Source organism: Somniosus microcephalus, chromosome 14 (genome assembly GCF_052327205.1).
Source record: "Somniosus microcephalus isolate GS21.2 chromosome 14, FLI_Smic_1.0, whole genome shotgun sequence".
NCBI lineage: Eukaryota > Metazoa > Chordata > Chondrichthyes > Squaliformes > Somniosidae > Somniosus > Somniosus microcephalus.
The window spans coordinates 65,435,958-65,463,484 of record NC_141000.1 but is presented as its reverse complement, the minus strand read 5'-3'; the positions used below and the strand labels follow the sequence as shown (position 1 = coordinate 65,463,484).

Sequence of the window (27,527 nt, the reverse complement as noted above, 5' to 3'; positions counted from 1 at the left end):
CCTCTCTTGAAAAAGTTTTTAAGAACATTCTCAAGTATGAGAAAAGATGCTTTCTGGATACGCTTGAGAGCACACATTAAACCATCCCAAATAACATCATACACGAGTTTCAGCCGTTCCAAACTGGCAGATGAGAGGAAATGACGCTGTTATCTTACTTAAACATGTAACGCATTTTTTCCCCCGGACACGTCTATGACTTCCGTCCAACGAATGCTAGTTCTGTATTTACAGTTCCTGCCGATGCAGTTTGCGAGGTTCAGTGTTCAGGTGCAGCCTTGTGTTGCTCGACAGACCCGACTGAAAAGCGTTATGGGCAATTGTTGCAAGAAAACTGAGAAGTAAGTACAATAAGTGCAATGATAACCAACAACAAAGGGTAAAAGATTATAGCCTTGGCCAGATATCTTATTTGTATTTTTTTAATTAAATTTTGATTGTATGTTTCATCCCTTTGATACTTGAGGCAATTTTTTTAAAAGTTTGAACCTAATAGGGAAACGGCAGTGCTGCACCACAGTAAGATACCATGCAAATCACTTGGTTTTAGAAAAGAAAAGCCTAATTGAACGGTGCATAACTGATTCTTAAAACATGAGCAGGAATAATACTTTGAAAAGTTGCTCTAAAGAGGCGGGGCCTTTACTGACAGAGAGGGAGAACAGCTGGGACCCAGAGGGGTTAGTTATCCTGGTACTGAACAGTGTCCAGCGGCCTGACAGCACCACTCCCCTATTTATCTTGCTTCCTGATGCCATTCCAACCAAAGGCTGTTGGAGGTTGGAAACCTGTGATTCCTACAGCTCAAAGTGAGGGGATTTGGCTCCCTGCATTTAGTTATAAGTGAAAACTGAATGGCAATTCGAGTGCTCCATGTAAATGTCTCTCTTTGATGCCACTGGGCTTAGGTTGGATTCCTTAGCGTGCCATTGACAGGAGCATTACACATCTGGCTTCGATGACACGCCTTCAGTATAAAAGCTTTATCTACTTCACAGACAGATTGGTCAACACAACCTTTGGTCAACACAACCTTATCATTTTTATTCAATAGCAAAATACTGCGGATGCTGGAAATCTGAAATAACAACAGAAAATGCTGGAAACACTCAACAGGTCAGGCAGCATCATGGAGCGAGAAACAGAGTTAACGTTTCAGGACGAAGGGTCATCGACTACCTGACCTGCTGAGTGTTTCAAGCATTTTCAGTTGTTGTTATCATTTTTATTGACCATCTTCCAATAATAAATAGCAGAAAAATGCCATAAAAGAATATAGCTCTAAAATTCGTTGGGTTGCAATACTGATGCAGTTATGGCATGGCTTATACTCGGTGGTGCCCTCCTGCACTGATCCTGCTGGAAATTGTCAGTGGGAGGGCACCCTATTTGCATGGAGCAGGTGAGCTCCCATGGTGTGTTCCAAAGTGTAGCTGGAGACTGGCTGTCTGTGCGGAGCATACATGGTGCGGCTCCAGGAAACAGCAGGGGCGAGCGCAGCGCAGGCCTCAGCAACACCGAGTGCGCGTCTCAGGCCCCGAATCAGGACCGCTGGGCCCCAGCAACATTAAATCGCTGTTCCAGCACCTCCCCCATCCTACCCGCCGTGTCTCAGTTTCTTCCACCGAGTCTGACTCTTTCAAGACTCCACCGTGACTCTGGGGAGGATGCGCACTCTAACCAGGGAAATCAGCGCGGTGGATAGAGCAGTTGCTGGGGCGCAGAGAATTGTGGGTCTTATGGCCGCCATTATTCAGCGGCTGTCCGAGACAACGCTCGCCGGGTTCCAGGGCTCGTACCAAACACCGTTCCAATTCACATCGGCTCTGTGAGGTTCCTGGGCCATTCTCTCAGCACTATGACGTTTTCCCTCTCGTTGAGCATTGGGCTGCTCCGACTGTCCAGCTGACTGCGCGAACTGTGAATTTAAGTGCGCGAGAACTTACAGAAGAGTGCGCGGCCGTGCACCTTAGAGGGAACATAGGCTTTAGGTTGCTTGTCTGGCTTGGCCCACATGCGCCCCTGTGGAGGCTGATACATCTGACCTAACCAGGCTTACCAGCTGTCACTACTATGCTGAGGCCTTGCCCCCGGCCTGTCATTAGCCTTGTAAGGACAGAAGTTCTGAACCTTTCATGTCAAAAAGGAAACCCCTAGACACAGTGGAAACACGGCGCTACTGGGTCTGTGCCACTTTCCTAGGAGTTCCGCTGGTCTCCTGCCAGAGTTACGGTGGGAGATCAGCATAACCCCTGAGAAACTTCAGGGCCACTGCCATTTAAAATAAAGTATGGCAATTTGTTTTGTATAGATAAATATAAATTTTAGGAACATTCAGGGAAAACATTTCAGAAAGGTTGCTTCATATATTTAACCTTCATATGCTCCCCTTTATTACAATAGCAAGGAAGGGCACACAATGATTTTAGGCAATGTGCAAATATGCAAATTTCAGGCTAATGAAATGAATGCCTCATGAAAGCACACCAATTCTTTCAGTCCCAAACCACCAAGCTTGATGAAAATGTTGTATGGCTCACACTGCGTATTCTCCAGCTTGCTTATCTTATTTCAAATTAGTTCATAAAATTAAAATTAGCTTGATCATCAAGAATCATCTGATGACTTAAGAGAATAGCGAAGAGAATAAATTATAGACCCATATTATATCTTGCGTGAATTTAAGAATATGAAATTAACTCTAGGGGAAACGAATGCACAAGAAGTGCAATGTTTAACATTATTTTCCAGAATTAATGTTGCACGCTATTAAAAATATAACTAAATTACATTTTGGAAACTGATTTCAAGAGTATAATGTATCAAAATGCTCTTTAATGTTGTGCTTTCCTCTAATTTTACTTTATAACATTCAGCATCGGAAACTCAGAGCAAATTGTTTTTGCAGATGTTACACAAAGGAAAATATTTGTCTGTCATCAGACAAAATTGAATTGTGTATTTTGAAAGCTGGAAACGTCTTTTGGTACTTAAAATGTTAGCAGGGATAAGTAGTTGATATACAGTCGATGCAGTGATCCAAAGTCACCGTCACACTTCTGTATTTTCTTGATTTTTTTTCTGTGCGCTTGGATGGATAATAACACACCAAAAAACACATATAGAACAGTGAAACTGTTCAAATATTTTGATCCAAAGTTAAAATATAGCAATTATAACTTGTGTTTTACCCTTATTGATTTCTCTCTCTGCCTTTGTTTTTCCTGCTCTCTGTTTTTCTTGTTCAGTCTCTATCCAGTGTGCCTCTGTGCCTTGCTCCCTCGAGTTAACCTAATTATATATTAATATATTGGTGTACTGTGAAAGACTGAACATTAGATTACACCACAGTAAAACATTTTGCATGGAAACATTTCGATTGCATTCATCTTTAATACACCAGGTTCTGCAATTAATCTTTGGTATCTTATGCTGTCAAAAACTAGGAAAATAAAACACAAGAGAACAACATCTCAGTAGTACTGTGCTAGAAGATGGTTATAAAGAAAGCCAACTCTACAAACAAATTATATTGTTTGTATTACTGTTTAATCAAGCCCTGCTCTGGCTATCTGTTGTCCTGATTCCACCGACTGCATCTACACATCTCAGTTTTTAAAATGGTTGCTGAGAATCTTTAAGAATATTTTCTTATGATGCTTTTACACTACAATAACAACTTGCATTTATATAGCACCTTTTAACATAAGAAAACGTCCCAAGGCGCTTCACAGGAGCGCAATAAGACAAAAATTGACACTGAACCAAAAGAAGGAAATATTAGAACGGATGACTAAAAGCTTGGTCAGCATCGGTATGAAGCAGTTAGAGGGCTTCAGCAGCCATTTATAAATCAGATGGCAAAATTTGTAGTGCAAAATCCTATAGATTCTCAAGACTTTCAGTTTTCCTGCAGGTGTCTGTACTGTAATTACAAAAGAATGCCCATTAAATGCAGGCATGCCCTTGGATCTGGACATGCTGTATATACTTAAGGCACATTTGTAATGTTAGCACATGCATTACATGTTGTATGTGCCATGCTAAAATTACACATGTGCATCTCTGGACGCAATTTTTGACAGGAAATCCCAGAAGTCAGCTGTGTGTGTGGACTGGGAAGTTGTGGTATGGATCAAATTACAGAACACAACTCAGCTCCCAAATAATCAGAAGCAGTTTCTGATTACTTTCAGTGACAGCATTGTGTTTAGGCTGGGCAATAGTGATAAGTTTGAGGTTAGCAATGTATTTAAGATATGCTGCAGTGGAGTTGCATTATGTATCATGCTTGCAATTTAGCACCTTTTCAGTCCCTTGCTTGTTTTCTTGAGTTTTAGGGCTGTTCCAAATATATATTGATTTTCTCCAAATTTACCCAGGTTTTTTGGGACCAGTTTCCTTCCCCCCCCCCCTAATTTTCTTCTGTTTCTGATGCCACAAATAGAACCGGAAAATCACACTTTTTAAAAATTGGCTGTGAATGCGGACTTTATTGATCCTTATTCATACTGCATCATCATGCAGAACCTGCATCAGTTGATGTAAACAGATATTACACTTTGTACCACTGAGTAAGAGGGAAGTGTCACACAAATGTGAATCTAAATTCTAGTCTAAGTTGTAGGTCTAAGTAATTCAGTTATCAAGTATCCCATTTTCACCAGACTTAAAAGCTATCTGTATATATGTTCACAGTTACTTTCACTTGTTACTGCTTCTAAAGTTCTGGATTGAGTGTTAAAACATTATCCACCATAAAGTTTGGGATCACAGAAACCAGTTTCCATTTGTATATTGGAAGAAATTCTGAGTTACAGATCCAGTTCTAGCACAGTAAATCTGCATCCTCCATTATATGGCAAATTTCTATATCTCTTTTAAAACTGCTTCATTCTTCACCTACATATTGAATTGGACTGCTTTGCATTGAGTTGATCTACTTACAGTAAAATTGACCTCAGAGGGATACTCTGAACAATGAAATATGCATTTGGCAATTTGTTTTTCATTTATTTGCAAACACATGACACTGTGATGGGACCATTGAATTGGGACACATCGTGTTACATGCCAATGATTAAAATATTTTGCTTCCTTTCCAGCCTCTCCCAAGAGAAAATGCATTAGTCAAACACTTTTCCATGAAAACAGTAGTCGTTTCATCCAGTTTAAAGAAAGTGCAGATCTTACATTGAACACTAGCTGGGGAGCCCCGCGTTGCGAGGGCAATTTTGGGGCGCGAGGGCAATTTTGGGGTGTTTGGTCTCCCTGCCCCTGTGTGTCTCCCCTCTCCGTCATGTCCTCTCCCTGTCCTATCCCTCCCTCCCCTCTCTCCCTCCCCTCCCCCTCCCCTCCCCTCTCCCTCCCCTCCCTCCCTCCCCTCTCTCCCTCCCTCCCCCCTCCCTCTCTCCCCCCCTCCCTCCCTCCCCTCTCTCCCCCCCTCCCCCCCTCCCCTCCCCTGTCTCCCCCACTCCCCCGCTCCCCCACTCCCCTCTGTCCCTCTCTCCGGCCCCTCCCCCTGCCTAGCGCCTGAGGTCCGGTGCCATTGCTGAGGTCCCCCGCGTATCGCGCGGCTGATGGACGGCCGCTGCGGGCGGGCGGGCGACGCATGCGCGGTGAGTGCGGGCGGCGCATGCACGGTCAGTGCGAGCGGCCCGCGGGAGCCGGCAAGGCCGTTAGCGAGCGGGAAACTTCAGGCGGCGCGCCCGCGCTCCGTCCGCGACACCTGAGAGGGGGAAGTAGAGAGAGACAGAGAGGGAAGAGGAGAAGGAGAGAGAGGGAAGAGGAGAGAGGGAAGAGGAGAAGGAGAGAGAGGGAAGAGGAGAAGGAGAGAGAGAGAGGGAAGAAAGAGAGAGAGAGAGAGAGAAATTTTTTCAGCTTCAGGCCCCGAGTCCCCCCTGCGCGAGGGTGAGGAGGAGGGGGGGGGGTTGCTAAACACAATATAAAACTCAAATAAATTGTTAATTAATTGCCTAACACATAATTGAAATATTTACCTTAGTTCCCTAACACACAGAAAGTGTGGGGGAAAAAATCGTGGAAAATCAAGATGGCGGCCACTCACCTCGGTTCAGAAGGATAAGGCCCGCCCACACACGCCCGTCGACCGGTCAGGTCACCGAAGCGTAGGATTGGTCAATCGTCGAGTCACTCGACACTCAACTGTAGGAAGACCTCGACGTCACACGGTCGCTAATGAGATGCTAATGAGCGGAACGCTGAACGTTTTTGGGATACCGCGGGCGGGATTTTTGTCCGGCCGAAACGTAAATACGCCTATGACCGGTCCGGAATCGCAAGCTTTCTTTTGAGGCGACGCGCGCGTCGGTACGCTCTGTAACTTCCAAACGTATAGAGACCAGGCGGACAGACAGACAGACAGACAGACAGAAGAGCCGCTTTATATATATAGATATACAGAATAGTTGCTTTTAGAATTCAACTGCAATGCACAAACGTGGTACAAATGCATTAAGTTCCGTATGACTATTCCGTGTATTTGTATGAATACAACGGTGTGACAGAAATAACATTCTGCTCTTCTGATCTACCACTGTCAGCCAAATGTGCACAGCAATAGACAGAACCAGCAACGACAAATATAAGGAAAAAAAAACTTACATTTTTACAGCACCTATCATGACCTCAGGATGTCCCAAAGCATTTCAAAGCGATTTAAGTACTTTTAAAGTGTTCTCAGTGTTGTAATGTGGGGGAATGGTTTATAAGACAAACCGGATTAGAATTATTTCTCTGTCTCTGTAATGAAAATTTAACAATTCAATTAAAAATAACAACATTCCTTTATCTTCTCATACACTCTATCAGTGGCCTGCATGCTCCAAATTTCCTGCCCTGTCCTCCTTCACATTCTCTCAATTATTGAAATCTAGAGGCTTCAGCTCAACTCATCAGCAGTCAGTTGCTGCTGGTCTGATGTAACAGCTGCGTCTACTCCTGCCATTACTATATTATTTTACATAGTATTCACTTAAGCTTAGACTTCATTTAACTCTGTCGGAAATAACTGAAAATCACCAAAAATCAACAGCAACACGATATTATCTAAACTAAGGTGCATGGAAGAAAGTTTTCAAGGCCATTCTTTACTTAATGTTCAAGTTTTAAAAAACTGTCAAAGGGATTGTGTTACCCAGGGAGAAATTTAGTACTGATTCATGCCAGACCATTAAAGCTGCAGTTATACTGCATGTTTGGCAACAGTCCATGCCGTCCTATATATCGATCTGCAAAAATGCCACTGTGAAGAAGGTGGTATGGAACCATTAGCACTGTCTGCACATTAACTGAAATATGAATACAGCTGATGTGACCTCAAGAGAGTTTCAGCCTATAGTGGACTGTGCATTGCATGTTAGTGTCATATATGGTATTACCAGTGTCCCAGGTATAAACCAAATGTGTATACTTGGGATTCCTAGGCCAGCAATATTCAAATGTTGCAAGTGGACAGTATGGGCTAAAAAATATTTGCCCCTGAAAGCGGGCTCGGGAATCGCGATCAACCTACACCTGTGCAAAGTAATGCAGGCAGCATGCTAACTTTGTGCTGCCTGCTGAATAACATGATTGTGGCATTCAGCCCAATGCTGAATGTGCTGCTGAGTGGCTGAATGCTCAGCAGGTGGCCCAAGTTTGTGTAAGGCTCGCACTAATTAAAGCTAGTCTGCACTTCTTAAAGGCAGTCTGCACCTCTTAAAGGAGAGGTGAATTCTGCCTGCAGCAGGTCATTCAACTGGCTGGGGAAGGGAGTCCAAGCAGCAAAAAAAGTGATGTCACAACAAGGGAGAGACCATGCTCCAAGGTTCTCCGATGCAGCTGGAGGCCTTGGTGCAGGAGCTCAACACGAGGAGAGAGGTCCTGTTTCCACAGAGGGCCAGGACGCCCTCCAGGTAAATGCATAAAAGGCATTTGGAGCAGATAGCCATCATGGTGAATGCCAACAGTATAGCCCCGAGGACCTGGACGCAGTGCAGGAAGAAGTTAAATAACCTCACACGAGTGGTCAAGGCCAGTGAATTCATCTTCAAGTGCCATACCCCACCATCTGCACCACTAGCCTCACACACTGCTCAATGCACCACACCCCCCAGGAGGCAGTATTTACTTAACTGGCTTATAAATATTGACAAGTATTGTACACTGTACGTACTGTAGAAACGTGACTACACTGGCACTCAGGAAGTAGATGTTTCTGTAACACAGTTATACAGTCAGCGCAATGCCGGTACTGTTTTCACAGTGGAGTTTGGGAGCTAGAATTTTCGGTGCTACGGGTGCCATTTTGTCTTGAAAATGGCATCCACGCCGTGCGTGCACACTTCTGGTGGAAGCCGCGCTGGACGCCATTTTGGTGAGGGTGGTAGGGCGGACGTTAGGAGTGTGCGCCGGAAGTGTGTTGAGTAGACAAATCGTGACGTCAATCAGCTTGCAACGCTGATTTGACACCAGCATTGCCATTTTCATCCTCAACGCTGGAGCTAACGCCCGGTCTTAACCTCGCACAGCTGTACATGCTGGTTGATCCTTTGTCTATGGAGACGTTATGGGGGGAAAATTCGGTTGGTTTGCGCCTCCCGTTAGCGCATTATGAGGGCGCTAATGTGGCGCAAAGCAACTATCGCCCATGTGCGGTGATGTTTGCGCCGCTCATGAAATTGACTAGACATTTTGCGGCGGCGCTAAAAACTACCGCCACGATCTCCTGCGCCGGCAGATCATGACATCAGTCGAGCGTGCAATGCCGCGGTAGCGCCCCGGACCGGATAGTGAGTAGTGCCTCCTCCCTTACCACCTGCCGCTAGCAATGACAGGTTGAGGGGAGCCTTTTGCAGTCGGGAAGGGACTGGGGGAGCGCTATTTAAAGGTGACCGCTTCCTGCCTTTTTTTGTCGGCGAAACTTTTTCACCACACATTCTGAGTGAGAGAGAGAGACTGCAGGAGATATTCAAAGCAGTGTTGAGGAGTTTTGGGTACTGAGCAGCACTTTGCAGGTTCATTTTTATTTGATCTTCCTTGCATCGATTTAGAGGAGACTATGGGGCTGCACTCTGAGCTCTTTCCCTGGGTCTCTCCTTTGTTCTTTCCAACAGATTTGATGCACAGGTCTCTCCAGGCCTAGATTCAAGGCTGCAATGAGCAGGGTGTGGATGGAGAGCAAGATCGACCCTCCCCTTTAAGAACTGGCTGGCGCCATTGTGTCTGTGTTCCATCACTGACTGACATCACATGAGCTTCCCCAGCGCTCTGAGTTAGCGCCTCGCTCCTCAGCCTTTGTGCCTTAAGACAGGTGTGCAGCACCTGATTTAGTGTTCCAATCACCTCCAGGGGCGATAAAAGCCAAGTTTGCAGTCGGAGGCGGTAATTAGCAGCAGGCGCTAAACTTTGCGCCCGGCCGATAATCGCGCCCCAAACGGGGCGATACTGAATTTCTCCTCCTATGTATTTTGGGTTAGTCTTAGAGAAATATTTCAAACTAAAATGAGTAGACAATGTTGCAGGAACCTGCAGACTACAAGTAAAGGATGCGTGGTGGTTTAGGCTCAAATAGTTAGTAACCACTATGCACCCGGTTCTTGTGCCTGCTTTTAAAATGTAGAAAGTTCTGCAGCATGTGCTATGACACAAAACCGTCACTGTAATTGTAGCAATCATTTTTACTTTTCCTTTCCTAGGAACAAGTAAGGGCCTATCTGAAAAGAATAGTGGGTCAGGCAGGGGGAAGCAGCAGGAATTCCCAGTTCTTTTGTTCTCCCTAAACCTCGCCCTCTATATAGTCTCCAAGTACTTTGGAGAGAAAGGGAGGTTGGCAATTGGGTAGTTGTTTGCAAGGTCAGAGGGGAGTCAAGCGTGGTTTTTTGAGGAGTGGGTGAAAATTACGATCTTCAAAGGGAGGTGGACAGTACCTGAGGAGAGGGAACTATTTCAAATGTCAGCTAGCATGGGGTCAGGGAGGGAAGTTTGGTCGTCAGCAGCTATGTGGGAATGGGGTCAAGCGAGCAAGGTGTGTTTCATGGATGAGATGAGCTCAGGAGATAGGAGAGAAATGATCGAAAAACAAAGGATCAGAGCTGACCTTGTCTGTGCTTGAGATGATAGTACAACAGATGCCATGTGAGATGGCAAGGTTAAGAGAACGGCTGTGAATATGGGTAGGAGAGTTTTTCTGGAGGGAGCGATTAAGGGTGGACAAGAAGGCAGTGAAATCAGAGGAGAGAGAGCAAAGTGAGTTGAGATGGCGATTAAAATCACGAAGGATGAGGAGTCACTCAGTGTGGCAGCCAAGGGAGGAAAGGAGTGAGGATCAATGTTACCCCTAATTTTTTGGGGGGCGCACGGTCCCTTCAAGGGGCTGCGGGCCCATTCATAGTTTCACGCATGTGCGAAATTTAACATTGGAAAAGCCGGTCCCGGGCTGCGCAGGGGACTGTCAGAGAGCTGCGCGGCCGCATGGCACGGCAAAGCGTTTCTTACATCGCAACATTTGACTGTATTTGTGATATTTTATTGAGTATTTTGAAAGTTGTTGATGTGGAGATTATACTGAGTTCAAAATTATCCCAATAATTTCACAAAGTTTGAAAACCAAGAAAAATTAGAGTGGGGGAATAGGGGAGAGATGGAAAACCCCTCAAAGCATTCTTTAAACAAGAAAAAAAAATACTTAGTCTAAAATTCTGCTGCTGCAAAAATTGCTAAGTACAAGCATTGTGTCGCCTGGTTAGGGTTGTGGTTTTAGTTTGCTTGCAGTTTAGCCGAAGTAATTCACTGAGAGGGGATTCTGCAGAAATGGTACTCCTGCAGTTGTAATGTTGCTGATGTTATCAAGTGTGTATATTCATGATTTTTCAGATAAGTTTAGCAACACAATAGGGGGGCGGTTTAACTGTATCGTTTACTGTCTTGAATTGGGCATTGTGAGAAAAAGGACATTTTTGTAAGTCCAAGAGGTTTTTCTGCCTAATATTTCTACATCAATTTTAATGCAGTTCCAGGATGCTGTACATAGAATATGTGTTGTTCAAGTTGACAAGAGTAGATGCAATTAAGTAATTGCTGGCTTCATTTAATTGTTATAAAAAATGATTTTGATATCAACACATTTTATCTATTTACCTTGTGATTGTAAGTTTTCTGATGTACTCATTGGGCTGGATTTTGATACTGGGGCGGGCTGGGGTCGTGTGATCTGCATTTCGTGTTAGCCACCCGATTCTAAATCGATGTGGGAGAATGATGCCATTTTAACTTAATTGGCCAATTGAGTTCCAACGTGTGGGAACCCATGGCCAATGAGTTTTTCCAGTCTGAAAGTCGCCTCCGATGATGTCATCATTGCTGGTGCATTTAAGGTCTGCAACAAGCCTTGCTTCTTCTGCAGACTGCCAAGCTTTTGCCTTTGCATGTTAGAGGCACCTGCAGGAAGAATGGCCAGCCAGAGACCTAGGTCTGCACCCCGCTTCGATGACATTGCCCCACAGGCTTTAGTAGAGGGAGCAAGAGCAAATAAAGAGGTGCTCTTCCCTTCTTCAGGGAGGAAAAAGCCTCCCCAGCAGACCAAGGCTGTGTGGATCCAGGTGGCAGAGGAGGTCAACTCTTTGTCAATAACCCGCAGAACCTAGCTTCAGTGCAGGAAGAGGTTTCATGACCTTCTGCGCACTGGAAAAGTGAGTATGAATTTCCCATCACCCTCAATCTGATCCCCATTGCCTCTCCTCACCAGCACTCAGCTTTAGCAATCTCTTCCTCCACATCCCACTTGACACTGACATCCATGCACCCTTACCCATTCCCTCTCTCTCTATGGTCACATTCACCTAACTATTCGACTATGCTGCCCTCACACTCCCTATCACTGTGATGCAATTACAACTTACAACACACAGGGAGGGCCCTTGGTCGTGCCACCTCAATCCATCTTTGTCTCCTTCTAAGCATCTATGCTATGGATTCTCTACACTCGCTCCATTCTCACTCAAACTCCACTTGTCTCCCTCATTGCAGGAAAAGAGAGCTCACAATAAAAGGGAAAGAGCGAGGACAGGAGGAGGGCCACCCTCAGTAGCCCAGCTCACCCCCTGGGAGGAGGCGGTCCTGGAGATCGTGGGAGTGGAGGATGATGCGCAAGTGGGGGACGGACAGACGGGTGCATCACAGCAAGCTGGTGACAGAATAGTTTTCCATCTCTCTCATTGACATTGCATGAGTCGCTGATAATGATTCTGAAGCTCTAACAGATGGACTTATGAGCATCTGCAATATGCAATGTGCATGTAACCTTGGCATCACATCTCTGACTCTTTCCTTTACTCCCCCACAGGACCATCGCAAGCACTCGTCCCCACTAGCCAGGAGGAAGAGCATGAGCATCCAGACTCCTCAGAGGAAGCTGCAACCTCTGAGGGCGCAGTGTCAGCAGAATTCAGCGCACCCAGCACCAGTGCAGACACTCACACCTCGGTGGGACCTTCGCAAGATAGAGTAGTGTTGTCACCTGGTGTATCACAGCTCACAAGTGAGCATCAGCAGATTGTGGAGACAGGGACAGCAGTGGAGAGTCCTAGTCGGAGGGTGCAGGACTCTGTCAGCCCGGCTCAGCTGCATGTCGACTCTCTGCCTCTGGGTCCATCCATAAGATCAGTGGTGCTGGAACTCCAGGAACAGATGCAGGAGTCTCTGGCAGGTTTTGTCTCCAGGGTCGCTGCGAGTGTGGAGTGAATGGAGGAGTCCATTGCGAACATGAGTAGAGCCTTTGTGGAGTCATTGGCGTATGAACGCATCACCATGGAAAGGATGGCAACCTCCATGGAGGTGATAAGTCACCAGAGTGCAGAAAACATGGTGAGTGTTCTGAATAGAATGACATCTCTGGAGGAGCGATGGTCATCTATTGAACAGAGAAACCAGACCTTCATGGAAGTCCTTCTGAGTAGGACTACCAGTGCAGATACGGGTCGCCATGGCCCCCCTGATGTGCAGCAAGGTGCTCTCAAGCCACTTGCAAGCGTTGAGGGGGACCTGACCCATGAGAGGGAAGTTGGTGGCAGACATCAAAGAAGTGGGGGCTCCTCTCCAAGCACTCACACTTCCCTGCCACTGCAGAGCCCTCGGTCAGAGCACCACCAGAGTCCCCACCCAACTGAGATGGGCGTCTCAACCCCTGCACAGCCGCAGGAGCAGCAGACTGTTTGCGAGCCCTCACAGGTTCGCAACCCCAGAGGATGCCCGCCAAAGGTGTCGAGACAGGAGCAGAAAAAAAGTGAGCAAGGGGCCTCCACATCTGCTGAAGCCACAGGGGAAGCACCACGTAGGAGCACACGTAAGAGAAAGATACTGCACAAATAGTCACAAGGGTAGTCACTTGGGTGAAATTTGATGTTTAATATTAAAAAGCCATCAGATGGTTACTGTAAATAAAAAATCTGATGGCTACTGTTGCAGTTGTGGCGTGTGTCATTTCACTAATGGGACTTCCACATTGAGGGCTTAGGATTACTTGGTATATGCCTCAGTTGAGGAAGCGCTCAGTGAAGGTGGCGAGAGGGGTTTCCCAGGAGGTCACACTGGAGATGGGTGTCAGGCTCCAAACTTCCACAGCTGTGGTTATGCCTTCTAAAAGTTCCCCCAGACCTGAGACAACAAAGTCCTGCCACCTGCAAATGATGGCTGATCAAATCTCCTATTTAATGGTTGAGCTGCAGCTGATAGTCAGCAATCCAATTGTGCTACCGCCAGGTTTCACCGTCGTGTTTCAGAACAGGCGGGCTTCACGTGGGAAGAGGGTTAAAATCACAAAGGCCTATCAAAATGGCATTACAGAGGCAATTTAGTGCTTGTTAAGGGCCTTAACGGCCTATCCTGCCTCTTGGAGACGAGACCAGTAGACACGATTTAGTGAAAATTGCATGGAGGCGGGGTTGGGCCCGCCCGCCAGTTTTTGCAATTTTAACCCCCCACACGCCTCCAATCCCGCCTCAACGGCCCGATGAAAATCGAGCCCATTGAGTCTCAGTATCCAACAGTATATGCAGCATAGGGCAGATGCAAAAGTAAACTCCTTCTACTCTTTGGAGCACCAACGATGTGCCTTGGACCTAATGTTGGAAGAGAATCTCCTACCAGGGTACGAATTCTCTGTCTCTCTCATCATCCATTCTCTGGGCCTCTCTGAGTGAGAAATCCCAAATCAGTGCCAATTATGAACAGTTTTATGTTGCTGTCTCTTACCCACCAGGGACTGGTGGCTGAGACTTCCAAAACGAATTTCATGTCAGTTTATTGAAGCCAGCAAAGGAGACAGAATATTCATCTCAACAGTTTGTGCAGGATTAAGATCTAAGTCTACATGTCATAGATTTTCCCTGACATCATCAGATTTCTGTCCGTCTGTTAATAGATTTCTGTATTTCTCTCTCGTGTTGACTTATTTAAAAGACATTTACTGCAATGGTATCAATGTTTTCTTTTGGGTAATTGACACTATCTTTTAAAAGTTAGCAGAGCTTGTGAATATTACCAAGAGTCCTGCACACCTTAAAGGTTTCAAAACCACTGCTATAGGTGAAAGGTAAATTGCCAGTGTATCTTCTGCGTCACTACTTATGGGCCTGGGCTGATGCCAGGCTATGGATCTGGTGGGGCTAAGAGGGAAAGACAGATCTTAATGCAGTTGCAGTCTGGGCCACAGGTCAGTGTCTAGGGGCCTAGGGCTGGCAGTGGGTGTAAGGGTGCCAGGTTTGAGGCCAGTGTGGGGCAGCATGTAGGGATGGAGGCTTAGGCTGAAGCTGGGCTTTGGGTCTGGCATGGCTGAGTGTGGAAATAGAGATCCTGGGGGGAGGCTGCAGACCAGGGCAGAGGCTCAGAATGAGCCTGGACTGAGAGAGGAGAGAAAGAGCAGGACTTATGACTCAGCACTGGCATTGAATACTTCCAAAGCTGTAATTTCCAAGATGGTGGTAACCTGCACTCCATTGGATAAGTTCTGTCCAGTTATTGGAATTTGATTCACTGTTTTTTGTAGAGTGTGATTGGTTATTTGGCGGTAGAATGTGACTAATGCATCACAAGAATTCTGAAAGGAGAACTCAATCAATTAGAAAGTATAAAATTTGACCCAAGTAATCAGAAAGAAGAAAATTATAGACATGGTCACTCAGACACAAAAGTTATAAATATATAGGGGTCGATTTTGAAGCCTTCATTCCAGCAGAAAGGGATGGTAGCACCCAGAAATGGTCGTGTCTATCTGCAACACCAGATTTTTGATTGGTCCCCTTGGAGGACAAGACCAGATTACTGATTGGGCCCCTTGGAGGACAAGACACACCCAGCAGTTTATCTGGAATGTGTAATTAGATCCTGCCTGCCTAAGTAATCAAGTACTTTGCAATGTGTAATTCGAGCCATTCATTCTGACTGCAGGCTCCAGACAGAGCTCACAGAGAACAGACCGGGCTCACCCTTCTTCCCCCTACCACCCCCGCCCTGGGTTCCTGACTTTCCCGACCCCCCACCCCGAGTTCCTGACCTCCCCCTCCTCCGCCCCCCCACACCAAGTTCCTGACCTTCCCCCCACCCCGGGTTCCTGACCTTCTCCCCAACCCCGAGTTCCTGACCTCCCCAACCCTGAGTTCCTGACCTCCCCCTGCCCAAGTTCCTGAACTCCCCACCCCCCGCCCCGAGTTCCTAACCTTCTTCCCCCCACCCCATAGATGGGACATTGTTGGTGGGTCATCGATTGTTAACAGGTTTATTGGGTATTAAGTGAATAGTGACAGTGTCAGGACTTTAGGATTTCGTCCCGTCCAATGATGTCACTTGCCGCACAAGCACTGAGTTTTCCGAGAAATCAACCAGGTCTAGGGGGAGGAGGAGAGGGAGAATGTGGTGCAGGTATAAAGAGGGTAGGGTCGGAAGAACGTGATCCGTCTTCCAATCTGGAACAGATTCTCGCTCTAATCCCCGCCCCCTCTTTAGACCTGGATCGCTTTCTTCCCCCATCCCCACTGTGCTCTCCATGCTCTTTACACCCCCCCCACCCCCCCGAATGCCTGACCTCTTCTCCAGAGTTCCTGACCTCCTCTCCCTCCTCCGATCCCCTTCTGATCCCCTCTCCCCCCCCTCCGATGCCCTCTCCTCTCCCCCTCTGATCCTCTCTCCCTCCTCTGATCCCCTCTGCCTCCCCCTCTGATCCTTTCTCCCCCTCCAATCCCCTCTCCTCTCCCCCTCTGATCCCCTCTCCTCTCCCCCTCTGATCCTCTCTCCCCACTCCGATCCCCTCTCCTCCCTCTCTGACCTCGTCTCTTTGTCCCCCTCCGACCTCCTCTCTCTCCCCACCGATCCACTCTCTCCCCTCCGGTCTCCTCTCTCTCCCCACCGATCTACTCTCTCTCCCCCCCAATCTCCTCTCTCTCTCCCCTCCGATCTCCTCTCTCTCCCCTCTGATCTCCCCTCTCTCTCTCCCCTCCGATCTCCTTTGTCTCCCCACTGATCTACTCTCTCTCCCCACGATCTACTCTCTCTCCCCACTGATCTACTCTCTCTCCCCTCCGATCTCCTCTCTCTCTCTCCCCCCTGCCCTGACCTCTTCTCTCTCTGCTCCGATCTCCCCACTCTCCTCTCCGATCTCCTCCCTCTGCCCCCCGCCCCGACCTCCTCTCTCTCCCCTCTGATCTCCTCTCTCTCCCCCCTCCGATTCCCTCTCTCTCTCCCCCCCTTCGATCCTCTCGCCCCTTTCTATCCTCTCTCTTCCCGCTGCCCCCCCCAACCCCTTCCAACGGATCCCCTGACCTCTGAGGCTCCGAATCAAAAACAACATCAGAGAGTGACATCACAGGAGAGCAGGTAGGTGATTGGTTGGTGAGTATTACAGCATTTTTTGCTCTTGAATTTAGGGAAGGGGTTTAAATTAAGAGCTAAGAAACTGTAACTTTCTAGTACTTATTAAATTAATAAATTAAAGTAACTAAAATAATCAAGCAATAAGCCTAAATTATCGATTGAATAAAATCTTGAACTAATTAATTCATAAATAAAACAAGGTTAGAGGAAGTATGGCAGGGGACCTCAGTCCTGTGCGTTGCACGGCCTGCAGCATGTGGGAATTCCTAGATGCCTCTGGCAGTCAGGATGACCACATGTGCAGTAAGTGCCAACGGTTTCGCCGACTTGGGATCCGGTTTTCGGAGCTCGAACGTCAGCTGGAGGCACTGCAGTGTATCCGCGAGGCTGAAAGTTATATGGATAGCACGTTTTTAGACGTGGTCACCCCGCAGCTTAAGAACGTGCAGTCAGAGAGGGATTGGGAGACTACTAGTCAGAAGAAGGGAGGCAGGCAGGTAGTCAGGAAAGCCCCAGAGTGCATCTCACTCAACAACCATTTTTCTCTGTTGGAAAACAGTGAAAGTAACGGTTCCTCTGGGGTGTGCAGCCAGAGCCAAGTTCACAGCACTGTGGGTGGCTCAGCTGCACAAGGGGGGAGGAGTAAGAGTGGAAGGGCAATAGTGGTAGGAGACTCAATAGTGAGGGGTGCAGACAGGCGTTTCTGCGGCCACAGAAGTGACTCCAGGATGGTAGGCTGCCTCCCTGGAGCCAAGGTCAAGGATGTCACTGAACGGCTGCAGGGCATTCTGAAGGGGGAGGGTGAACAGTCAGAGGTCGTGGTTCACATTGGTACCAACGACATAGGTAGAAAGAGGGATGAGGTCTTGCAACAAGAATTTAGGGAGCTAGGTAGCAGATTAAAAAGCAGGACCTCAAAGGTTGTAATCTCTGGATTACTCCCAGTGCCATGTGCTAGTGAGTATAGGAATAAGAGGATAGAGCAGATGAATGCATGGCTAAAGAGTTGGGGCAGGAGGGAGGGCTTTAGTTTCCTGGATCACTGGGTCTGTTTCTGGGGAAGGTGGAACCTGTACAAGTCGGATGGGTTGCACCTGAACCGGAACGGGACCAACATCCTTGCGGGGAGGTTTGCTAGTGCTGTTGGGGGTGGGGGGGGGGGGGGTGGTTTAAACTAACTTGGCAGGGGGATGGGATACGGAGTGGTGCTATAGTAGGGGGTGATGCACAGCCAAATATAGAGGAAAAAACAAGTCAGTCTGGAAGGCAGAGCAAATATGTAATGGCACAAGGGAGTATGGCAAGGCTGGATGGCATTTATTTTAATGCAAGGAGGCTTACGAGTAAGGCAGATGAATTGAAGGTGTTGATGAACACATGGGAGTATGATATTGTTGCTATCACAGAGACATGGTTGAGGGAGGGGCAGGACTGGCAGCTCAATATTCCGGGGTATAGAATCTTCAGGCAAGACAGAGGGGAAGTGTAAAAGAGGAGGGGCTGTCGCAATATTAATCAAGGAGTCAGCTACTGCAGTAAGGAGAGATGATATCTTAGCAGGTTCCGCTAATGAGGCCATATGGTTAGAACTTAAAAACAAAAAGGGGACAAGCACTTTGCTGGGAGAGTACTATAGGTCCCCAAACAGTCAGGGGGAGATAGAGGAACAGATATGTAGGCAAATCTCAGAGAAGTGTAGAAATAATAGGCTAATAATAGTAGGGGATTTCAACTTCCCCAATATTAACTGGGATAGTCAGAGTGTGAAAGGCTTAGAGGGTGCGGAATTCTTAAAGTGCATCCAAGAGAGCTTTTTGAGACAGCATGTAGAAAGTCCTACAAGAGAGGGGGGGTACTGGACCTAATTCTAGGGAATGTAGCCGGGCAAGTGATAGAAGAGTCAGTAGGAGAGCATTTTGGTGACAGTGACCATAATTTGGTGAGATTTAAGGTAGTCATGGAAAAGGACAAAGATGGACCAGAAATAAAGGTTCTAAATTGGGGGAAGGCCGATTTTAATATGATAAGGCAGGATCTGGCCAAAGTGGACTGCGATCAGCTACTTGTAGGAAAATCCACATCAGAGCAGTGGGAGTCATTCAGAAAGGAAATAGAGAGAGTACAGCACCAACATGTTCCTGTAAAGGTCAAGGGTGGGACCAACAAGTCCAGGGAACCCTGGATGTCAAGAGATATACAAGAATGGATTAGAAAAAAAAGGGAGGCTTTTGGCAGATACAAAGGACTAAAAACAGTGGAAGCCCTAGAGGAGTATAGAAAGTGCAGGGGGCACTTAAAAAAAAAATTAGGAGAGCGAAGAGGAGGCATGAAAAAACACTGGCGGGCAAAATAAAGGAAAATCCCAAGGTGTTTTATAAGTTTATTGAGGGCAAGATGATAACCAGGGAAAGATTAGGGCCCATTAAGGATCAAAGTGGCAATCTGTGTGTAGAGCTGGAAGATGTAGGTGAGGTTTTAAATGAATATTTTGCATCTGTATTCACTATGGAGAAGGACGATGTAGGCATAGAAATCAGGCAGGGAGATTGTGATATACTTGAACAAATTAGCTTTGAGAGGGAGGAGGTACTAACGGTTTTAGCGGGCTTAAAAGAGGATAAATCCCCAGACCCATATGAGATGTATCCCAGGCTGCTGTGTGAGGCAAGGGAGGAGATTGCATGGGCTCTGATACAAAGTTTCAGAACCTCTCTGGCCACAGGGGAGGTGCCAGAGGACTGGAGGACAGCTAACATAGTACCATTATTCAAGAAGGATAGTAGGGATAAACTAGGGAATTACAGGCCAGTGAGCCTAACATCAGTGGTAGGGAAATTATTGGAAAAAATTCTGAGACAGAATTAGTCTCCACTTGGAGAGGCAAGGATTAATCAAGGATAGTCTGAATGGCTTTGTCAGGGGGAGATCATGTCTAACCAATTTGACTGAATTTTTCGAGGGGGTGACTAGGTGTGTGGATGAGGGTAGTGCAGTTGATGTAGTCTACATGGACTTCAGTAAGGCTTTTGACAAAGTCCCGCATGGGATCCAGGGCAATTTGGCACATTGTTCCAAAACTGGCTTAGTGGCAGGAGGCAGAGAGTGATGGTCGAAGGTTGTTTTTGTGACCAGTGGTGTACCGCAAGGATCAGTGCTGGGTCCTTTGCTGTTTGTAGTGTACATTAATGATTTAGATATGAATGTAGGAGGTATGATCAGTTAGTTCGCAGATGATATGAAAATTGGTGGAGTGGTAAATAGCGAGGAGGGAAGCCTCAGGCTACAGGACGATATAGACGGGTTGGTCAGATGGGCAGAACAGTGGCAAATGGAATTTAACCCTGAAAAGTGTGTGGTGATGCATTTTGGGAGGACTAACAAGGCAAGGGAATACACAATGAATGGTAGGACCCTAAGAAAGACAGAGGATCAGAGGGACCTTGGTGTGCATGTACATAGATCCCTGAAGGCAGCAGGACAGGTAGATAAGGTGGTTAAGAAGGCATATGGGATACTTGCTTTCATTAGCCAAGGCATAGAATATAAGAGCAGGGAGGTTATGATGGAGCTGTACAAAACGCTAGTTGGGCCACAGCTGGAATACTGTGTGCAGTTCTGGTCGCCACACTATAGGAAGGATGTGATTGCATTAGAGAGGGTGCAGAGGAGATTCACCAGGATGTTACCTGGGCTGGAGTGTTTCAGCTATGAAGAGAGACTGGACAGGCTGGGGTTGTTTTTCTTAGAGCAGAGAAGGCTGAGGGGGGACCTGATTGAGGTGTACAAAATTACGAGGGGCATAATAGGGTAGATAGAAAGGAACTTTTCCCCTTAGTAGAGGGGTCTATAACCAGGGGGCATAGTTTCAAGGTAAGGGGCAAGAGGTTTAGAGGGGATTTGAGGAAAAACCTTTTCACCCAGAGGGTGTTTGGAATCTGGAACTCACTGCCTAAAAGGGTGGTAGAGGCAGGAACCCTCACAACATTCAAGAAGCATTTAGATGAGCACTTGAAACACCATAGCATATAAGGCTATGGACCAAGTGCTGGAAAATGGGATTAGAATAGCCAGGGCTTGATGGCTGGCGCAGAGACGATGGGCCAAAGGGCCTCTTTCTGAGCTGTATGACTCTATGACTATGACTCATTGACTCCGCATGGAGCCGAGGTAACGGTCGCCCACAGTGCAGGCCGTACTGCGCATACGCGGCTCCGGTATATAGCGCGCATGCGCAGAAGGGGATTGGGTGTGCATGTGCAGTAAGCCACAAAGGTGTTCATGCAGATAATCACAGCACCCAGAAACTGGTGGGGAATGACTTACTGCCCATCCCTGCCGGTGCTATCTTCCCCCGGGCTTACCACTAGGCGGTTGGAGCGTCCGCCTGTGTCAGCTGGTAGGCCCATGTAAAATGCAAATTAGGGTCCAATGACGCATTAGAACTCCAATTGCCATTTCAAGATAGTACTGGGTGGAGTGTGCTCTGCTCACGCTCAATCCAATATCAGCTCGCGGTCCAGCCGAAGAGGAACCGACAGGTAAGTTTTGTTTATTTTTATGGGGCCTGGGAGGATGAGTCATTAATGCGCCTTCAGACTCCGCAAAACCAGCCTGGGCTGCCCATCTCAAGATTGGACCCCATGACCACCACCCCCCTCCCCACCCCCCTGCCCTCACGGAACTGGCTCAGAGGCCAACCGGGCCGCTCAATATTACGGTGGCATGGAGCTGGCGGGCTGATCTGGGGCATTCATTTTCTGCCCGCAGCCCACCAGCTGAATGTTAATCAAGTCCGCCCCTTAAAATAGACTAGGCCTCCCTCTGGGATTAGTGGGTGGCCGGCTGAAGCCCGCTGCAGCGGGGGTGGGGAGGCATGATTTCTTCTTATAATGCCAGTTATTGGTGCAGCAACAGAAAATCTCAAGGCCAGAAAAGACTATAGGGGCATCAAATACTCCTCCTGCTGCTGTAACTTGTAACCGATGTTGCAATGATGTTTCTCTTAACTATGCTTATCTAATTTAACCCTTGAAGAAATCTAAGCTATATACCCGTACAATCATTCCCCCAACTCCTGGTAAGCCTTTCCAAAAGCTGGTCACTCCCTCAGTGGAATAATGCTTTCTTGCATCCCACCTGAATGTACTCCTTTTCATACAAGAGAAGGAGACAGATTACTTAAGCAAATTGTGTTTTTCCTTCTCAAAGGTGGGATTAATTCCATTGTTGAAGATTATATTTATATCCCCCATCAGTCTTCTCTCTAATGAGTTCCAGTGTTGTGAGTCTGGCCTCATGTATTTTATTCACGAGTTCCTAATCATTCTAACTCTTCTCTGCGCCTTTTCCAGTTCAGGTACACCCCTTCTGTAGTGAGTGCTGCAGAACTGCACACAATACTCCAGGTGCGGCCAGACCAACACTCTTATACAGAGGCAGGATTACTGTGTACATTTTCTTCCTCTTTTATACAACCTAACATCTCACAGGCTTTCTTAAAGCAGTCAGACATTGGATTAACCTACAATGACTCCAAGCTCCCTTTCTTGAAATACTGTTTTAAATACTGTTTGTTGATTCCAGGCACAAGGGGCGTGATTTTCCTAGCCCTGAGGAGGCGGGTCTGGAGGTGGGACAGTTGGGAAAATCGCAAAAAGTGAGTGCGGGTTCGGAACCCGCCTCTGTGCGATTTTGCTGGAGATGGGCTTCATGGGTGCGAATCGGTCCCACCTCCATGAGTCGGGATAGGCAGTTAAGACCCTTAACAAGTGGTTAAGAGCCTCTCTAATCCTATTTTGCCAGGCCTTTGTTATTTTACCACATTTTCAGCATGTTGCACAGCCCTCCTAAACCACGCCAGCTAATCCTGGTGGGTTGACAAGTGGCTGGCCTCCTCACAGCTGCAGCTCCATCATAAAAATGGAGCTTTCAACAGGGATGAGTTGCAGGTGGCAGAACTTTTGTTGCACAGGTCTTTGAGCACTTTTTCCAGGCCTACTGAAGTCAGAGGTGGTGCAGCTGAGATCTATCTACTTTGGGACCTCCTGGGAAAACCCTTTCCCCACTTGGACTGAGCGCTTCCCCAACAGAAGTATCTACCAGCAGCATGGGAACCATTTATTTCCTTTCACCATGGACCTCAGATTCAGTCGAGGAGCAGCCACGGCAACAGCAGAACCAGGCAGAACTGCAGCAACAGTAGCAGGAGCGCCAACCTGCTGCTCACCCACCTGATGGTGCACAGGGCAGAAGGTGCCAGCGCATGGCAGCACGTCACCGCAGGAGATACCCTCTCAGGGTTTACAGACAGAGGATGAGCTTCCTCAACATGAGTGAACAGCAGAGCCAAAGGAGGCTGAGCCTTTTGCGAGCGGTTGTCAGAGACATCTGCACAATGCTGCACCAACACCTGGAGCACAGAGGATCCGGTGGACACCCCTTACCAGTGGCTGTCAAAGTCACCACTGCACTCAACTTTTGTGTTTCAGGCTCCTTCCAGGGATCATCAGCAGACATCAGCAGCATCTCCCAGTTGGCCACCCACAGTTGCATCATGCAGTTTACCGATGCCCTCTTTGCAAAGGCCCACAATTACATCAACTTTTTAATGGATCAAGCAAGTATAGCCGCACATGCGGTTGGATTCTCAAATATGGCAGGCTTGCCAGTGGTGCAGGGCGTCATAGACTGCACACATGTGGCCCTGAGGGCACCCCATCACAACCCAGCTATTTTTGTCAACCGCAATGTACAGCTGGTGTGTAACCACCAAAAGGAGATTTTGCATGTTTGCGCCAAGTACTGTGGCAGTTGCCATGACTCGTTCATCCTGCGGCAGTCTAGTGTGCCTCCGCTCTTCCAGCTGCCAAACCAACTTAACGGATGGCTACTTGGAGACAAGGGCTACCCCCTGAAGACGTGGCTAATGATGCCGATCAGGAGGCCAGCGAACAAAGCTGAAGAGCGCTACAACGCCAGCCACATTTCGACCAGGTCCATCATCGAAAAAACCATCGGCTTGCTGAAGATGCGATTCAGATGCCTTGACCGATCAGGTGGAGCCCTGCAGTACTCAGCAGCCAGGGTCTCCAGAATGGCTGTGGTCTGCTGTGCGCTGCACAACATCGCACAGCATCGTGGCTTGCAGTTTCCTGAGGAGCAAGTGGCTCAGTACATAGCCTCCTCAGATGAAGAGGAGGAGGAGGACCGAGCGGAGGCGCATCAACCAGCAGCACACGAGCACATTGCTGGTAAGGGATGCATCTTGGCCAGATTTGCTTAGGCTGCCCATTCGAGTACCTGTGCTTGGCTCCTTCTTAGCACAAGATACACAATGGACATGACCCTCTGGCTTCCTCTCACTCTGACCACCAACCTGACCAAGCAAGTCTCGCTGAGGCCGCAATGTGGAACTTCCAAAACCGAAATCACAGAGGCCATAACATCAACAGTTTGCCATCACCAGAGTTTAATACATTCACAAAGGGATGGCATTTAATTATTAAACACAAAAAAACACCCAAGTGACTGCCCGTGTGACTAATTGTGCTTTATCTTCCTCTTACGCGTGCTCCTACATGGTGCTTCCCCTGTGGCTTCAGCAGAAGTGGAGGCCCCTTGCTCACTTTCGTGCTGCTCCTGCTTGGACACATTTGGCGGGCGTCCTCTTGGTTTGTGAGCCTGTGAGGGCTCGACAAAAGTCTGCTCCTCCTGCCGCTGTGCAGGGGCTGAGACGCCCATCTCAGTTGGGTGTGGACTCTGGTGGGGCCCTGACCGAGGGCAACGCAGTGGCATGGAACTGTGAGCGCTTAGAGAGGAGCCCCCACTTCCTTGTTCTCTGCCACCAACATCCCTCTCACGGGTCAGCCCCACCTCAGCGCTAGCAAGTGGCTTGAGAGCATCTTGCTGCACATCAGGGGGGCCATGAGCACCCGTGTCTGCACTGGTAGTCCTACTGCTGAGGACTTCCATGAAGCTCTGGTCTCTCTGATCAATAGCTGGCCATCGCTCCTCCAGAGATGTCAGTCTATTCTGAACATTGACCATGCTTTCAACACTCTGGTGACTTATCTTCTCCATGGCCCTGGCCATCGTCTGCAGAGAGGCAGCCATCGATACCACGGAGGTAGACATCGCTTCCACGGAGGTAGCCAACCTTTCCGAGGAGATGCGCTCATGCGCCAATGACTCCACAAAGGCTCTGCTCATATTCAAGTTGGACTCCTCCATCCTCTCCACACATGCACTGACCCTGGAGACAAAACCTGCCGGAGACTCCTGCACCTGTTCCTGGAGTTCCAGCACTGCTCTCCTTCTGGATGGACCCAGAGGCACAGGGTCCACATGCAGCTGAGCAGAGCTAAGAAAGTCCTGCGACCTCCGACGAGGACTCTCCACTGCTGTCCCTGTCTCCAGCACCTGCTGATGCTCACTTGTGAGCTGTGATCCACCAGGTGACAACACTACTCTATCTCCCGGAGGTCACACCGAGGTGTGCATATCTGCGCTGGTGCTGGGTGCGCTTACATCTGCTGACACTGCATCCTCAGAGGTTGCAGGTTCCTCTGAGGAGTCTTCCACCTCAGGCTCTTCCTCCTGGACAGTGGGGAGGGGGGCTGTCGATGGTCCTGTGGAGGAGTAAAGGAATGAGTTAGAGATGTGGTGGTAGTGTGGCATGCACATGCAATAGTGTAGATGATCAATTGCCATTCTATAAATGTATATTTGCAGAAATTTTAGTGACTCCTGCAATGTAAAAGAGAGAGATGCAAAACTATTCTATCACCAGCTTGCTCTGCTGCGTCCGTCTGTCTGTCCCCCACCTCCACCTCAGCGCCAACGATTTCCAGTGCCGTCTCTTCAGCATTGGTCAAATGGGTGAGGGAAGGTGGCCCTCCTCCAGTCTTCGCCCTTTCCCTTTTATTGTGGGCTCTCTTTTCCTGTTTTCCTGCAATGAGGGAGACAAGTGGAGGTTGAGTGAAAATGATGGAGTGAGTGTAGAGAGTCCAGAGCATAGATGCTTAGAAGGAGACAAAGATGGAGTGAGGTTCCATTTCCAAGAGCCCTCCCTGTGTGTTGTTAGTCGTTGTCATTGCATAACATTGAAAGGGAGTGTGAGGGCAGCATAGTCGAATAGTGAAGTGATTGTGTTCATAGAGTGAGAGGGATGGTCAAGGGTGCAAGGGTTGTAAGGGTCAAGTGGGGTGTGTAGGAGGAGGTTGACAATGCAGAGTGCTGGTGATGAGAGGAGAAGGGGAGCAGAATGAGGGTCAAGCTGATGGTATACTCACTTTGGCTGACCTTACAAGGTCAGTGAACCTTTTGCAGCACTGCAGCCATGTTCTGCTGCACACAGACCTGGAGGTTACATCCTGTGCCAGCTGCACCCACACAGCCTTGGCTTGTTTGGGAGGCTTCTTCCTCCCAGGTGAAGGGAAGAGCACCTCCTTGCTAGCTCTCACCTGGTCAACCAGAATACTCGAGGACTCATCGGAGAACCTCGGGGAGGCCTTGGCTCTCGAGTTGGTCATCTCTTCTCTGCGAAGTGTTCAGCAACCACAAAACAGCAGTGAAATGAGCTAAGGAAGCAAGCAGCCCTTAAATGAAGCTGCATAAGTGGCGTCAGCAGAGGCGAGTTTCAGTCCCAGAAGAGTAATTGGCCCAGGGGAACACACACGCCTGGAATTAATTGGCCAATTAGGGGAATATCCCAACTTTTTCCCACCTGACAGTGGAGGTGGGTTCGGAACCCACCCAAACCGAAACCCGCTTCCAACCTGCCTCCAATGGGAAAATCGCCCCTTTGTTCAATAAGATTGAACAATCTTGGGCAAATGCAATTTGCAGACAGTTTGCTGAATGCCAGTGCACCCACTTCTGTGTGAAAACCTTGCAGCATCAAAACTGTGCTGAGACTGAAAACAAAAGGATACTTTAAGCCGTGAGGCTTGAGGGTACAAATTTATTTTTTAAATGTTGTTGACTGCTGAGAAATGAATCAAAGTCAGCCATGTAATCAACCGCGAGATGGTCTCATTTATTTGATAATGGTCCACCAGAATCAGCAGTTACATTACATTTCCCTCAGTGTGTGTAAAATGAAACTGAAAAGTGTGTAAGCTGAAGATGAAAAGCAGTTAAATAATTTTATTTTCTTATTAATGGTGGCCTCTATTTTACTGAAAAGCTTGTAATGAGAGTAAGAGGAAAGTGTTGAAGGACTTTGTAAGGTTTTATTAAATGTGTGTTAACAAACCTTCAGCTTCCTCTGTGAGTATATTAAAGAAAATTGTGTCATTCACTATCATTCAGAATGGAAGTAAGCTGTAAGAAGGGCACGGTCAGCATAACTGGTTGAGAAACTGTGGGATTTTGTAGGTCACTGCAGGGACACTAAACACATCCCCTTTATTAACTGGACTCTCGCCGATGATGAGGACCAGGTCGGGAATGGTTTCGACCAGGGTTTGTAAACATTTATACAATCATTTAGAAAATGGTTAGCTTTTCACAGCTGCATTTACTACATTTTTGTCATTTTTACTAGTTAAACGACCGTTAACTGCTTCAGAAATGTGACAATCAACTTTGTGGCAGGTGTGCCCTGACTGATCAATTTCCGTTGTTCGTGGTTAGCACAAAACTAACAGCATTAGACATGACCA

General features: G+C 47.6%; 1 protein-coding gene across 1 annotated transcript in view; it reads left to right on the top strand.

Annotated features, from left to right (window-relative positions):
- Positions 1-214: 214 nt before the first annotated feature.
- The window catches only part of LOC147107518 (uncharacterized), a 75,398-nt gene continuing 48,085 nt past the window's right edge, over positions 215-27,527 (top strand). The window contains exon 1 of the mRNA XM_086006592.1: positions 215-341. Within this exon, the coding sequence (XP_085862718.1) occupies positions 244-341 (98 nt within the window). The 5' untranslated portion in view covers positions 215-243. The remainder of the gene's footprint in view (positions 342-27,527) is intronic.